Source organism: Astatotilapia calliptera, chromosome 12, assembly GCF_964374335.1.
Source record: "Astatotilapia calliptera chromosome 12, fAstCal68.1, whole genome shotgun sequence".
Lineage (NCBI taxonomy): Eukaryota > Metazoa > Chordata > Actinopteri > Cichliformes > Cichlidae > Astatotilapia > Astatotilapia calliptera.
Genome location: NC_137433.1, coordinates 23,875,146 through 23,889,658, shown reverse-complemented (window position 1 = coordinate 23,889,658; position 14,513 = coordinate 23,875,146). Strand labels below are relative to the sequence as shown.

Genomic DNA, 14,513 nt, shown 5'->3' with positions numbered 1-14,513 from the left:
CAGGTGCGAGCACCTCTACAAAAGCACAAGTTATAGTAGTGTATTTGTCTGGAGCATTCTGGTGTGCGTTAACAAATTGCCAAAGAAGAAAGACATCAGCAATGATCTTAGAGAAGCAACTGATGCTTCTCTAAGATCAGTCTGACAAGGGTTAAAAGGTCATTTCCAAACATTATAGTTACCCATATTCCCAGGAATACAAGTTCCTGTGAAATGCTCAGATGCTCAAAAAACCCCAAGAGATACATCTCAGACATTACAGTCCTCCATCAGTTGTACAGAAAATGGTTCTACAGAAGCACAGGGTCTACAATTTGAATGTTTTGTTAAATAATGAGTGTGATATGTCATGTTGTTCATCTGAGGTTGCACTCACATACTCACTCTTCAATCACATGCCTGCAGTATTGTTGGGTCTTTATCATACAATATAAAGTGCCTTTAAGCAACTGTTGTTGTTTGGCAGTATATTAATAAAACAGCATTTAACTAAAAACACTTAGAAACTGATATAGACCAGAAATGTGAATTAATAAAAACAGAAGTTCAAGATTTAGTAAAAAGTGGCATCATCTTTATTCATCTTGTAATTTGAAAATGGGGAGTCTACAGCATGGGCACATGGAGAGCAGGAAACTGCAGGGACAATGAGGTTCAATATCCTTTTTTCCCCCCCCTCTTCTCCTTCCAACGTTCTAATAAAATGCCAACAAATTTCTAGCTACATTTTTCCCCATTTGTGAGGAAAAAAAAAATCAAAAAAAAATCAAAGATTTCAGCTGTTTCATCAGACAACTGCTATATTCACACAAATCCCAACATAAACATCCCAAAAATCCAGTCTGAAAGGGTTAAGTCCCCCACAGCTCTCGAAAATAAAATAAAAAGAATAAGCTTACGTTCTGCATGTTGCACAGAGTGGTAATGTAGTACAACTGGGTGCGAAGGAACCAATATAGACTACAGAAAGCACACCAAACCCACACACGCTGACATGTGCTTACATGTACGCACAAAAGATAGATTTCCACCAAGTCACAAACACACACGCGTCATTAAAAAACAAAAAACAAAAACAAAAACACAAAGCCATCCAAAAAATAAAGGTTATGTTTATTTCTGTGAAAAGTCTGAAGGATAATTTGTTATCTGTGTTAGAAAAAAGCAAGTGTGTATCTGATAAACTAATGGATTACACTCTTAAAAATGCAGAACATCTACATTTTCTCTTATGCACAGGAATGTTGGACATTTATTTCATTAAAAAATACAAAAATAAGATTAAGAAAAAACCAAAAGACACCCACAATCCAGAATAGTCTGAAGGTGATGTGCTGGGAAGGGCAGAAAGGTTGAGGAAGGAGGGGCAATCTCATTCTTCTTCACTTTGAGCCTCCTTGGTCTACAGCAAATGACCAGAGTACTGCTTCACACTGAAATAAAAAGAGTGAGAAAATAAACAACACACACACAAGGGGGGGGGGGGAACGTTGCACATTGCAAGCCAATGGAATTGTAAATATGAGTGGGAGCATGAATGTGGAGTGGAAAGAGGCAGCAAATAGGAGAGGCAGAAGAAAGAGAGGATGAAGATGTGACTGAAGTGCCTGAAAGAGAATGAGGAAGACGAGGAAAATAGCAGGGTGTGGTTAGCCCTTGTGTCTAAGCAGGTGCAGCACACTGAAAGGGAGGAAGGAGAGAAAGGAAGAGGGAGGAAGGGTTAGTTAGCATGGCAACACTACCCTACTCAAGAGAAAGGGCGGCAGGTCTACAGCTGTATTAGCATTCGGGCAGTAGCATCAACAAGGAAGTAGTGTGTATTATACGTGCCTACTGGTTGCCAAGGGAGACAGAAGAGGAGGAGCCTGTGCTATTTGGCAGACTGTGATTTGTTGTCGGTTGCTCTAACTAAAAACAACAAAATCACTAGTCTTCCACACAGCAGCAGCCAGGGGAAGAATCAATCCACTCCCTGCTTCACAGTGAAACGGCTCTGATGGCAAACGGACTGTTTTCTTTTTTCTGCTTTTTTTTTTTTCATAATAATTTAACAATCATATTTCAGGGGACAGATGTGACAGTCAACGAAATATGCCTATCACATCAACCCTTAAAACAAAAACAAAACAAAAATAAACATGTTACGTGATATGTACAACAGCTGTTAAAGCTTGTCTGTTCCGTCACAGCCATTTCATGTAAGAGGAAGGTTTGTACTAGTTGCACGTTGCATGGGAAGAAAGGAAGGGGGTTAGTGAAGAAAAGACAGCAGGCAACAGAATTTCAGAAACCCAACGAAAAGTGGACTAACAGAATGTAATTTCAATATAACATATTTACAACCTCAACCAAACCTTTCCCCTATTAATGTGAGGTTCAATGAATTGAGGGAAAGTTAATCTTTCACACATGAGCAGCTCTTCTCAGCATAAGTAAACAAGAATGCACTTTCTGAGAGGGTTGCATTATACTTTTAATGATGCAACCCTCACTCATGAGAGGTCAGTTGACCACTGAACAGTTTGACTGAGGTTTTCTAAAAGTTCAAAACTAACATTACAAGTTACTGAGCCTTATAAACACAACTTGAAGATATAACTACCACCAGCATGCTAGACCAAGAATTTCTAAATCGAAAACAGGATAAAAGTCACTGGAATATACCGAGCCCATGTCAGGACTTGCCTGTTCTGTAGGAGGTATTGGGCATTCTGGATCTGATCCTGGGTGCCAGAAATGGTAATGATTCGGTCCTCAGAACCTTCCAGAGGTTCATCAATCTTGATGGAGGCCCCAGACTCATGGCGGATCTGTTTGATCCGCTGGCCTCCCTTACCAATGATAGAGCCAGCCAACTGTACCGAGTAAAAAAAAAAAAAAAAGAGGGGTGGTGAACAGGGGGCGGGCAAAATGTTAAATTATTTTAGGTTCTGTGACTAAAGGTGCGTGTAGGTTGACAAATCCAAATTGGAGACACAAAACACAGAAAAGCTTTACTCAGGAAAAAAAAAAAAAAAAAAATCAATGAAAATACATCTTGAAATTATTTTAGGTAGTGGTTAGTTCTTTAATAAAACCAATAAATGGACCTTAAATGACTTGTCTACTGTGGATATTCTGTTGGCAAATTTTAGCTGCTGCACACCTAACAGCAACTCTCACACACACAAAAAATTAAATGCCACTTAAATGTCATAATGATAATGACAGAGTGCAGATAACATGCTTGGATTGCAATGTACAGTTCCAATCTTTATAATATGGGGCACAGTAGACAAATAAAACAGATCTTCCTTAGGTGTAAGTTTACAGTTCTATATTGTCATTCACTCACATCTTTAGGGATCGTCACTTGTGTGGTAATGACAGGGCCACCCATGTCGTTATAGGAGCCACGACCACCTGATGGCAAGAAGAAGAGGAAAGGTAAGAAAAGGGGGAAGAAAAAAGCAATCTTTTCTAATCACGTTGACTGATGAAGTGTAGAGGCTCACCTGACTGGTAGCTATCCCATGAGGAACTGTTATCTGAGCAGAAGAGGAAACAAAAAGAACACTCAGTGATCACCACCAAGACAGGCCAACAGTTGTTCAAATGACCCCCCTTGATACTAAACTTAAACCCATAAGTGGGTACATATGGCAAAGAAATCAAGAAATGTGTTAAATCATATTTAAATCTCTACCTAATCCTTAACATTTGCTGGAAACATGTTTAAAATCAAATGTCATTGCAAACAAATTTCTTTAAAATTCACAATACAGATTTAAATTAATATCCCAAATTCATTAGCTGCAATATCCTTTTAGCCCATTTATATTTGTAACATATGAGAAAATTATTGTCACCACACTAAATTATTAAGAATTCTCCAACCTGTACTGTTGATTAAGACGTTAACAGCATTGTAACCACATCCTCGTCACGCAATACAGGATGTTTAGCACTTACCATATCCTCCGCCACTCTGTAAGAAACACACAGAAACACAGACCGGTTACATACAGCACAATGAAGTCCTTTCATCTTTACATCCCACAGATCGTACGCAAAAATGCACGGATGCTGAAGCTGCAGCATCCATGGAGTAGACTAAACTAAAAGCCACCCAGTATTTCATCCATAATACAGACTCCTCCTCCTTCTCTCCCTCCATCCCCCCTCCCCATCTCTCCTTGCATCTCCATCAGCCCCCATTTTCAGCTGCTATTCAGCTGCTGCTGTCACCAGGGCAACAAGCAATTCAAATAGCTGTTGCTGAGCAACGGCAGGCAGTATCCTGCCAGCTCTCAGAGAGGGAGAGGGAGAATGAGGGAGAGAGACCTTCCAGTCTGTCAACAAAGCATTATTAGTGCTTAGCAACCAACCACGGCCACCCCCTACCTCCCTACCCTTCCAACATCCTCCCTCACTTTACAGGAAAAACAGGCTGGCCGTGAAAAGTACACAGTAAGAGGGTAATTATAGCTGATTATTATGGGGTGTCTCCGGCTGTGGTGATTACGGTCATTTGGTGGGATGGTTTACACCATGCAAAAGCTAGCTTGGATCCATGGCTCATTTGAGTGTATGCACATTCATTTGCACGAGTGACGACGTAATGTCAACTAGAATTACCACCTTGTTATTTTATCCTTCCGCCAACCAATCAAATTTCAATTTACATCCTGCCCAGCCCTGCCCTTCTGTATGTAAAGTTATCACTTAACCATTTAATACTCTTTGGCATTTATGATCAGTTCCATGGTTACACACTTACACAATATATAATGAACTGTTTCAAACTATTTTTGATCTTTGGCCACCAAAATGAAACCAGTTCATACTCTAGTTCAAACAAACTTGTGCCAAATTTTAAGAAATTCGCCTCAGACAGACGTACAGAAAGAAAACCTAGAAAAAAATCCCTCTGGTTATGGCAGTTGATCACATGCTGACTTGATAAACCATTATTGTCATGACAGGATAATGGGACAATCACAGCATATTGTGTGGCGACAGGACCAACAAGTATGCTAGGTTGTGGACGCTGGCACCCAATGAGATGCTAGTACCAGAGCCGCATGCATTTAGCAAAGGGTCACTAACCATGCTATCGCTGTAGCGATCCGGTCTGCCTCTTCTGTCACTGGTGATGGAAGGGAGGGGTGGGCAGAAACACAGAGAGAGGGAGATGTGGGTTGGGGTGGAAAGAAATAGAAAAAGCTTAGAAAAATGCTTGACAACATTCCAAAGAAAATTTCTGGTCCAGGTCAAACTGCACACACACGCTGAGCAAGATTACAGTATAAACACATTTCCTCTCAGCCATCTTCCCACACAGTAACAGGAACAGCTCTGACAGTGTTATGGTGAGAGGAGTGACAGGTGGTGGTGATGATGATCAGAGCCAAGGGCTGCTGAATTTCCCCCCCCTACACGACTGAGCTAAAATAAAGAAGACTGAAGAAACACATTTGGATGTACTTTGTACTTTTTCTTTTCTTAAGAACATACATGCACAGATGTTAATGTTGTGATAAAAGTCTCATCATAACTTAATATCATGTAGTGCTTTTGCTACACTCTTTCCCCACGTTTTGTTAATAATAAAAAAGTCTTAGAGATATCATCAACAAGGCTACTGTCAGGGTATCATAATAGCTTTGTTCTTGTTTTGTCATCGCAGAGCTTACATTTTAGAATTTTTAATAGCCCCGCCCATAGTTTGACACCCAACATAATTTGCTTGAATTGGTTTACTTCAGGTTGGATTTAAGAGTCCAAAATGAAGCAAAATTATACATCTCTATATATTAAAAATATTTTTAAATCAAAAGCTGGCATTGAAAGCATACCTCTTAGCAGGGGCTGTAAGTGACAAGCATCACATCAGCACATGACCCTCACACACCACCACAAAATAACTATCTAATGAGTAGCACAATGAATGTGTTACCATCACAAGAAAGAGCTTGTCATACAGTGTTGCTCTACTGTCCTACAAAGCACTCCAAATAGATGGGCTGAACATGTGAATGAAGGTTAGGGTACTAAAAAAACAAACTGTAGTATTTAGTAGTTAGCAATACAAAAGAAGAGTAAATCTTTTAGTTTCTCAAAAATGAGCAGAAAAATATGTAGAGCAGAGGAAACATGTGGGGATACCTTAACAATTAATTTTCATAAACTCCAGACAAATTGTCCATTTCATTTGTGAATGTAAATTTAGGCTTTCAGCAGCAGCGAATCACTCCAAACACAGACCGATGGGCAAAATCCCACTGGCGTTAACATGAAGTGAATTACAGAACATCTACTTATAATGTGACAAATGCAGGTAATACAAACCAACTGAAAATCAGAATGTCAAAGTATCCCTGTTGAGATTAGTTAGGAGGTTTAGTCAAAGGTTTAGGGGCAGAAACTTACTTTGACCTCTCATCTGAGCCGCGGTACGAGTCATAGTAACGATCATCTCTGTGGGCAAGATGGAGATGGGGGTCGGCAAAAACAAATAAACGCACAAAAAAAAAAAAAAAAAAAAAAAAAGATACAAACACACCCAGACAATGATGAGCACATACACTTAATGAAATGATAGCCACTCAATAACATACAGAATACTGGACTTAGTTCGTCTTACACAAGACAACTGAACCAAGTTGACCCTAAACAGAACGCATCTGAATGGAAAGAAGGCACCTGAAGAGATTAAGCTCTGTATATGGACATGTAGGAAAATGAGCAAGTGCTCTTGAATATAGAGTTGCTGTTTTTTTAACCTATCAAACTCAAGAAGCGCTAAACAGGAGTGAAAGGACTCAACTTCGAACTCAAATTTTATATAGAGATTGAAAATGTGACGTCATTCAGGGGTAAAACCGCAAAGGATTCTGGGAACTCGTGGCAAGAGGTACTAGCGCACGCAGGCTTTCAATTGAAATTACATTACACAGCGATAAAAAGAAACACAAAAATGTCAAGAAGCTGTTGTATTATTAACTGCAATAGCCGGTCGCATGACAGCCACGGGAAGCCGACGGGTAAAGAGATCGTTTTTTTTTTTTGTTTTTTTTTAAATCGGATTACGTCGTTGAAGAGAAATTGTTTGAGCCATGTTTCCGAAGTAACAAAGAGGCGACAGATGGCCTGGATTGCAGCCATTCAAAGACCAAATATAACGTCCCAGAACACTCCAGCTCACATGTTAGTCTGCCCCAAGAATTTCCACAAAGGTCAGTGTTTTGTAGTAGTTAATACGTCATTTTCATAACATAATTGGTGATATAGGTTACAAGCAAGTCTGGCGCTGAACAGAAACTGTCGCACTATGCTCCTTTGTTTATTGTATCACTAATTGCCCAGGACGATTACAGCATACAATATTATTGTCACTGCTACATTTCTGTAATGCGAATCAGAAATTATTTCCACTACTATTTAATTATTGTTGAGCTTAAAGTCCTATTAATAAACGGTTAACGAATGTGTATTTATGAAGACGATTTGTGAGACTGGTAAACTTATGATACGTACGATGGTCTTTCGTTCTACACGGTGCATTTCAAGGTCCTGTACCCATCCGTCAGTAAACTGTACCTGGGCTTGTTGCAGTGACCTGAAGTTACTAAACTTCATGAGTGTATGCACTCACTCCAAGAACCGTGTAATTATAAATATGAGCGTGGTGAAAGTTGGGCAGCACACTAACATATTTTGTCCACTCTGTGTGCTCGTAAGGGTCTGACCCTTTCACTCCTTTGATTTTTTCCTCATATCTTTTCTTTGACTTTTCATCAAGTCTGTCTTTGTACGGACTGGCATTGTTCTCCTTCGTTTTGTACATAACTTTTTTGGGGGACAAAGAAAGAAGGTATCGGAACCGGAGAATGAACGTTTTGCAATGCTGCAAATGCTTGCGTTTGATGCATTGCTTTGCCACGAGTATCCAGCATGCAATGCGCGAAAGTCACATGGTCAGTCAATCTCTATAGTCATTAAGCTCTATAGTATTAAGCAAATCAGTGAATGCTTACAAGATGGGCAATGTATTCTTATTATAACAAACTCACTTAAGTGGGAATGCCTTGGGACAAGACTGATTTGTGCACAAGAAAAAGCAAAGCAGGGGAGCAAACTGCATGTTATCTGTGCTCATCTCTTACCCTCTGTGTGGGTGTCCCATTGGCATGTTGCGTCCACGGCTACTCCCTCTACCAACCCTACTCGGATGTGGTGGGGGAGGACCTCGGCGGGGGCTCATTTCATCGTAATCTCGACGTGACGGAGGCATGGGTCCCCTTCCCCCTCTACTTGAAGGCATTCGGTCAAAGCTGCGCTCTCCATGGCTGGACCGGCTACCGCGCATTGGGAAACCTCCCATTGGTCTGCGTCCACCCCCTCTCTCCTCAAACATCATGGTAAAACCACCGTATTCATACGTCTCGTCGTAGAAGTTGGGGTCATAGGGCTGTGTACGGCCCTTTATGGGAGCCTGAAACAGGGAAACAGAACATTCAGGCCTGCCCAGAGCGTCAATTTAATTTACAAGAAAATAGAGGGATCATGCGCAACAATATTATTATTTATGTATTATTTATTATTATATGGTTTAAGTTCTGTGAAATTATCATGGATTTCATATTGAATTAAAACTCCCAACCAAACCTAAGGCAAAAAAAAAACAAAAACAAACAAACAAAAAAAAAAAATTCCCATAGATCAGCAATTTTCAATATATAAATAGCTGCAAAGATAAATACATAAATGAACTACTCCAGAATAGATAACCTTACTTCAGATATGAGCTCCAGCATAGTCTTGATACACTCCACCACTCTCTCCGTTTTACCACCAACCAGAACTACACGGTCTGTCGACTGGGGACAACACTCCTGAAACAGCTTGATGCTGGTCTTTGTGTTCTGGAGACAAATACAGACACACACACGAATGGACAAAGAAAACAGATGCTCATTTAACAAAATCCCAAGGCTGTCCATTTATTAGGGAAAGACAGATGAACAAAAGATGGCATTTAAATCAAGTCTAAGAATAATATAAAATGTACAAACATAACAAAAACAAATCTCCATTTTTTTGAAGATACCTCACGCAGCTCCTTGATCTTGGCTCCCTTCACTCCAATGATAGAACCGGCCAGGCTTTGGTGGATCAGCAGACGGAGCTCACAGTCAAAATCCATCCCATTGTACTGCTGGTACTGCACGGGACATTTAACATATTCAAACCATAATACAAATTTTATACATCGTTACCTCATACACCTGATTGCCAATGGGAACACATGAGCATATTCAACCTGAAATGTAGCTTAAGACTCTTAGAGGGAAAATTCTAATATTTATTCTTTAAAAAAACAAAACAAAAAAACCAATTAATGGTAGATAGAGGCACATAGAAACAGTGTTATACATAGTCACATCAGACTGCCGACACATGCAATCAGAAAGCCTTTAAACAAGTGAAGTTTGACCTTAAAAACCACATACTGGCAAACACGCTCACACCTACAACAAGCATATGAAATTTTCAAAGCAACTCACATTTGCAACAACTAGTTTTGCAATAACTTAAAATCAGAGGGGGAAAAATAAATAATTAAATAAAACGGGGGTATAAAAGTGCTCACCTCTTCCAATGTTGGAATAATCTTCAGCAGGATTTCTCCAACAGTTTCAATGTCTGCACTGATGCTCAGGATGCTTCAGAATTCATCCATGCGTAACAATTAGAGGGTGGGGTTGGGGTGCCGGCAAGGCATCCCAGGAGGAAGGGAACAACATTTTAGATTATAGAATTCATACCATCCCCCTTTTTGCCATAGAAAAAACTGTCAAACACCAAATAATGATTCAATGAGACTAACACAGCTAAATTAAATATTTGCGTCCAGTTTTTTTTTGGTTTTCTAAACTTTACATGTTAGGTCAAGGTTGTTTTTTTAACCTCTGTAACTGGCAAAAAGCTGGCACCCAAACAATGCAATGAAAAGGAAAGTCTTTGTCCAGAGAAGGAAAGCAAAGAGACAAAATTAAAAGGACCCAAAGAAAAGTGACTGCATTTGGTGACCACTGAAGAGGGGAGACAAGGGAGGTTTGAGGAGGAACTGGCAGGAATGAGCACCAATGGTGCCAAAGAGAACTCTAAAATCTTAAAGCAGAGTTTGGTGGATGCAAACCACAAACATTTTGACCACAAAGACCCCAAAATGCGCAAAACAGTACGTTTAAAATCGCAGAGGAAAATCAAATAAATAACCCCATCGCTTTTTTTTTTAAATTACACGCAACTTTTTTTTCCTTTTTTTTAAAATAAATAAATAGTTTGGACAGTCAATTTGTAGTTAAAATGTTGGTGTCCACACCCACCTAGTGACAGTACAATAAACACTAGTTACTGAGGAGGAAAACTTAAGCACAGTTTTTACATGGGAGCAGAATGTTGGCAGTTGAAGAGTAAAAGAGCAGATTACACCATGGTAAATGAAGTCTGCCACCACTCGAGTTTGCTTTGTTTGCTTTTTAAGGGGATGGAGGAAGCAATAAATATAAAACCAAAGAATGCAAAAATGAGCAGGACAGAGATATCCTGTATTTTCAATGGCTTCAGCAGTCAACCAAGTTCAGATAAAGCAGAAGACAGGAAAGGAAAAAAAAAAAAAAAAAAAAACCACAACACTTGAATCTCAGCTTGCCTTTTGCATTTCAGAATGGATGGACTACTGTAGTTTATCAATATAAAAGAAGGGCTTCATAAGGAAGGAATGAGATGATGAAGCAAGTGAGGACATGAAACTAACAAAAATTAAAAATAACACCAGTATATCCACTCTGAAAGGGGGAGGGAAGTGAAAACACGAAAGATAAAGAGGATAGATGATCAACTTAAAAACAAACAAACAAACAAACAAACAAACAAACAAACAAAAGAGGAACCACAAAAACACACGGACATATTGCACAGATTATAGCAAAGATTTAAAAAGATAGTGGCAGAAAAACCCTGACAACACCAGCCTAAGTTTAAATGCTGACGTGACTTTAAAAATGGCATATAAAAGGTTGTTCACATGGCTTTTACTGGATCAACAGGCAGATTTGGACATGAAGGTATTTAGGCATTTTGACTCAGGCTAATATATTGTATGAACAGGTAGTTTAAAAATACAGTGACTGGACAGAGGCAGGATGACTATTCATTTCTTCTTGTTTATTTGACCTGTAGTCAGGCAGTGAGAGGGAGGAGCTTAGGGACATACCGCTCAGGCCCACTGCTGTCTGGGACTGACACACTGGCTTTGTACTGGGCGTGGCATGGGCAGGGGCCAGGGCCATTCGAGCACAGATGTCAATCAAGTAAGGCGCCCATTTAAGGACAGGGCACGATTATGGGCAGGGCCAACCAGGGTGTCAGGTGGGCGGGCGCAGGAGGGGCCATCCAGAACATGGGCAACAGAGGAGGAAGTGGGCAAAAAAGTAAACAGTAAAATAATAAACAAGGGGAGAGGGAAGAGGGAAGAGGAATACATTTTTAATATACAGGCTCTACACTGTTCAAATGTTACTTTAATTTGATTCTCTCAGAGATTGGTTTGTCAAAGAGAGAAAAGGAGGAAAAGTGACATTGGAAAATGGGTAATGGCATATCATTATCATGAAGAGTTCAATGTTGGGGAATAAACCAGAGACAGTGAGAAAAGAGGGGGACAACAAATTGCTGAGGGCTAGAGAAAGTCAATGAAACTCAATGAATTAACAACTGGCCTGTTTGTCTAAACACAAAAAAGAAGGGAAAAAAAAAAAGTTAGCTTGAGCAGCAGGTGACCTTACAAACTCAGCACTGTGCTCATAAATTTAAATTAACAGGAGCACCAGTGTTTCCACATCAGCAGTGTGACAATAAATTATCATTGTGAAGAAACAAATGGACATGAAATTGGGCCTTTGTGCCTAGGGATAGTTTAGCTTAGATGATTACATAATGTTTATGTGAGAAGAAAAACAAAACAAAAAACAAAGATAAACACAACCCCAACTGGTTTGTCAGAGGACCTAATGAACAGGAGGCTTAGAAACTTTGCCTTGTTTACATGTAAGAAAATACAAAAGCTAAATATTTAAATATATTTGAATAGCTATTACTGTAAAAAAAAAAAAAAAAAAATTTTAAACAAAAACTGCTGTCCCATAAGAGAGGCTAGTCAGGTTTTAGAGGCCAGTGGAAAGAGAGAAGGAGAGAGATAGAAAAACTATAGAATAAAAAATTAAAATCCTAAACAAAATTAAAATTCAGGCTGCATAGAATAGATGTACTCACGTCTGTACGCAGGGCTTTGATGTTTTTGCCACCCTTCCCAATTACAGCTCCTGCATTCTAAAAACACAAAGAACAGATAAGAAGAGTAAATATTAATTATGGTGCTGCAATTAAAAGACATTACAATTAAATGTGAGGAGAAGTACTTTATGAATATAATGAAGCCTGGAAATTAATTATTCAAAAGGCATAAATGTAATGAGGTGAACAGAAAGAAAACCATGAAAAATACATTTAAAAAACAAAAACAAAAAACAAAATGGTCTGAGTAGGAGACATTGTCAGTCTTACTGAAGGGCTACCCACAAGAATGAGACAAAAATATAAATAATCACATAAGGATTCAACATGAAATGTGAAATGAAAGAGAAGCTGATTTACTTTGCTCTGCAGGAGGATGCGAAGCTCAACCATCTCATCCGAGTTCCTGGAGCGCTTGAATGATTTCTGCTCATCTGCATCCTCAGCGGGGCGCTTACCTGGCAAAAGGAGATAAAAACACAGCATGACAACACTGCGCCAGCGTGCACGTGCACACACACGCTTCAACAAGATAAATTAACTATTCAGTCGAAAGAGAAAAGTGATTTCAAACTGTTCTCCCATTATAAGCTAAACATATACAAATCTCCCTCTGCACATCTAAGAAAGAAAAGACTTCTTTTAATACACAAACACAATTTTAAACATAGACCAGTGAATATTTAGATCCCTTACTGTAACATAAAAAAGCAATTACTTTAATCTCCAAATACACAGATTTGCCAACCGTGTCCAAAATCTGATGTATTTAAACAACATGCAAAACTTTAAAATAAGGTTTTTACCGTTAGTCTCTGTGTTGCTGAATGAAGCCTCTTCTTGCTGATCAATATCTGTCTCCATCGTCTTCTAACAGAAGAATAGAAGAGCCAAACACCTCGATCAGGGATAGAGATGGTAGCAATTGGGAGGGAGAAGCAGAAAACTGGCCCCTGTGAGCTGAGGTTTTTTGTTATCATTGTAAGAGCAAGAAAAAAAAATGAAGAAATTAGACAAATCATCTGAGTAAAGTAGATCGCAGGACTGACATGGAAGAAACTGGCCGATCCCAGAGACTCACCGATATTTATTAGGAGAACAAGGGCGTGTTGAGAGGCGGAACTACCGGAGCAAGAACCAAACAACTCCTGCGACCTGAAAGAGAGGGAGAGGCTAATTTAAAATACTGAAATGATGGCATATAAATAGAGAGCGCGAGAAGACAGTTCGGTAAACACCAATGATGGGTTTAAATTCTTATATTTTATCTGAAGTGACCGATAATCAACTAAGACCACTGTTATCAGAATGAACACCGATGCTAAATGTTATCAGCTGTAATGTGATCACGCACGGGGTTTGTCTGGCTGAAGAGAGGAGAAACCGCGACAGCTTTATAATCAGGAGTTAAATAGTTAACACTAACATATAATGGCAGACCAAAAAATAACTTATTGCTAAAAACAACAAGGCGAGGGTTGTTTTTTTAATATAAGTAATATATACTATATTAACCAATAGCAGCCAAAAGATATTGAACTGGTGACCAAATCGAAAGTAAGCTGGTCCGGTTAAAGCTAACATAGGGACCGTTGCCTAAGGTGCGGTTAGCCGTCGGCGGAGCTAGCCAGCCCGCAGTGAAACGCTTCGAGTTCTTGCGCTCACATTGGAATTTAAAACTTCCCTACTACTCTGCACCACTTAGCGCTTCAAATGCGAACAGTAACGCGACACGGATCTAACGCGAACGAGTTGCTAAAATATAACCAATCGATCAATACAAAGAGTACACTAAGTCGCGCACGCTAGCAGCTAGCTACTTTCGCCATGTTGCCTTAATTTCGGTTCAGCACAAACGCAGCCAAGCAGAGCGGGTTGCACCAAACAAGCAACACAGTAAGCAAACAAACATTAAAGGCGTAGTTCTCATTATAGTAGCCGTGCAGTTCAACAACAAAAAGCACAAATATATATCTTCAAAACACAAACCTGCAGCAAACACCTCGCTAGTTGCCTCTTCCTTCTCCACCGAACCTGGAAATAAAATGATAAGACGACTCACCGTGTGCTGATTGGCTGAACGGAGAGCGACTCAAGCAGGCGATAAATCCGATTGGCTACAACGAACGCCAATCACGAGAACCGAGGCGGTACATACCAGTCTGTTTCCG

At 39.6% G+C, this 14,513-nt stretch overlaps 1 protein-coding gene across 5 annotated transcripts; it reads right to left on the bottom strand.

Annotated features, from left to right (window-relative positions):
* Positions 1 to 552: 552 nt before the first annotated feature.
* Positions 553 to 14,417, bottom strand: hnrnpk (heterogeneous nuclear ribonucleoprotein K). Of its 5 annotated transcripts, none has more exons than XM_026186755.2 (17): positions 14,332 to 14,417; positions 13,424 to 13,497; positions 13,149 to 13,302; positions 12,703 to 12,800; positions 12,322 to 12,378; positions 11,264 to 11,307; positions 9,635 to 9,707; positions 9,092 to 9,205; positions 8,778 to 8,906; positions 8,148 to 8,476; positions 6,412 to 6,459; positions 5,089 to 5,128; positions 3,952 to 3,967; positions 3,495 to 3,527; positions 3,335 to 3,402; positions 2,686 to 2,855; positions 553 to 1,433 (listed from the first exon to the last, which is right to left on the bottom strand). In XM_026186755.2, exons 3-17 carry the CDS (start codon positions 13,204 to 13,206, stop codon positions 1,403 to 1,405), a joined length of 1,308 nt encoding a protein of 435 aa, XP_026042540.1. In that variant the 5' UTR covers positions 13,207 to 13,302; positions 13,424 to 13,497; positions 14,332 to 14,417; the 3' UTR covers positions 553 to 1,402. The 5 variants fall into 5 exon arrangements, with proteins under 5 accessions (XP_026042540.1, XP_026042541.1, XP_026042542.1 ...); XM_026186756.2 differs by having other exon boundaries at positions 13,149 to 13,212; positions 14,332 to 14,415; XM_080309264.1 differs by lacking the exon at positions 553 to 1,433 and adding an exon at positions 1,779 to 1,982.
* Between the last annotated feature and the right edge of the window lie 96 nt (positions 14,418 to 14,513).

Excerpts from the sequence above, each read along its gene's own strand:
- hnrnpk (XM_026186755.2), bottom strand. The coding sequence starts at position 13,206 with ATGGAGACAGATATTGATCAGCAAGAAGAGGCTTCATTCAGCAACACA. Across the intron at positions 11,308-12,321 it reads TCAAAGCCCTGCGTACAGAC|TACAAAGCCAGTGTGTCAGT; the intron begins GTGAGTACATCT and ends TGCCACGCCCAG. Across the intron at positions 9,206-9,634 it reads TTATTCCAACATTGGAAGAG|TACCAGCAGTACAATGGGAT; the intron begins GTGAGCACTTTT and ends TGTCCCGTGCAG.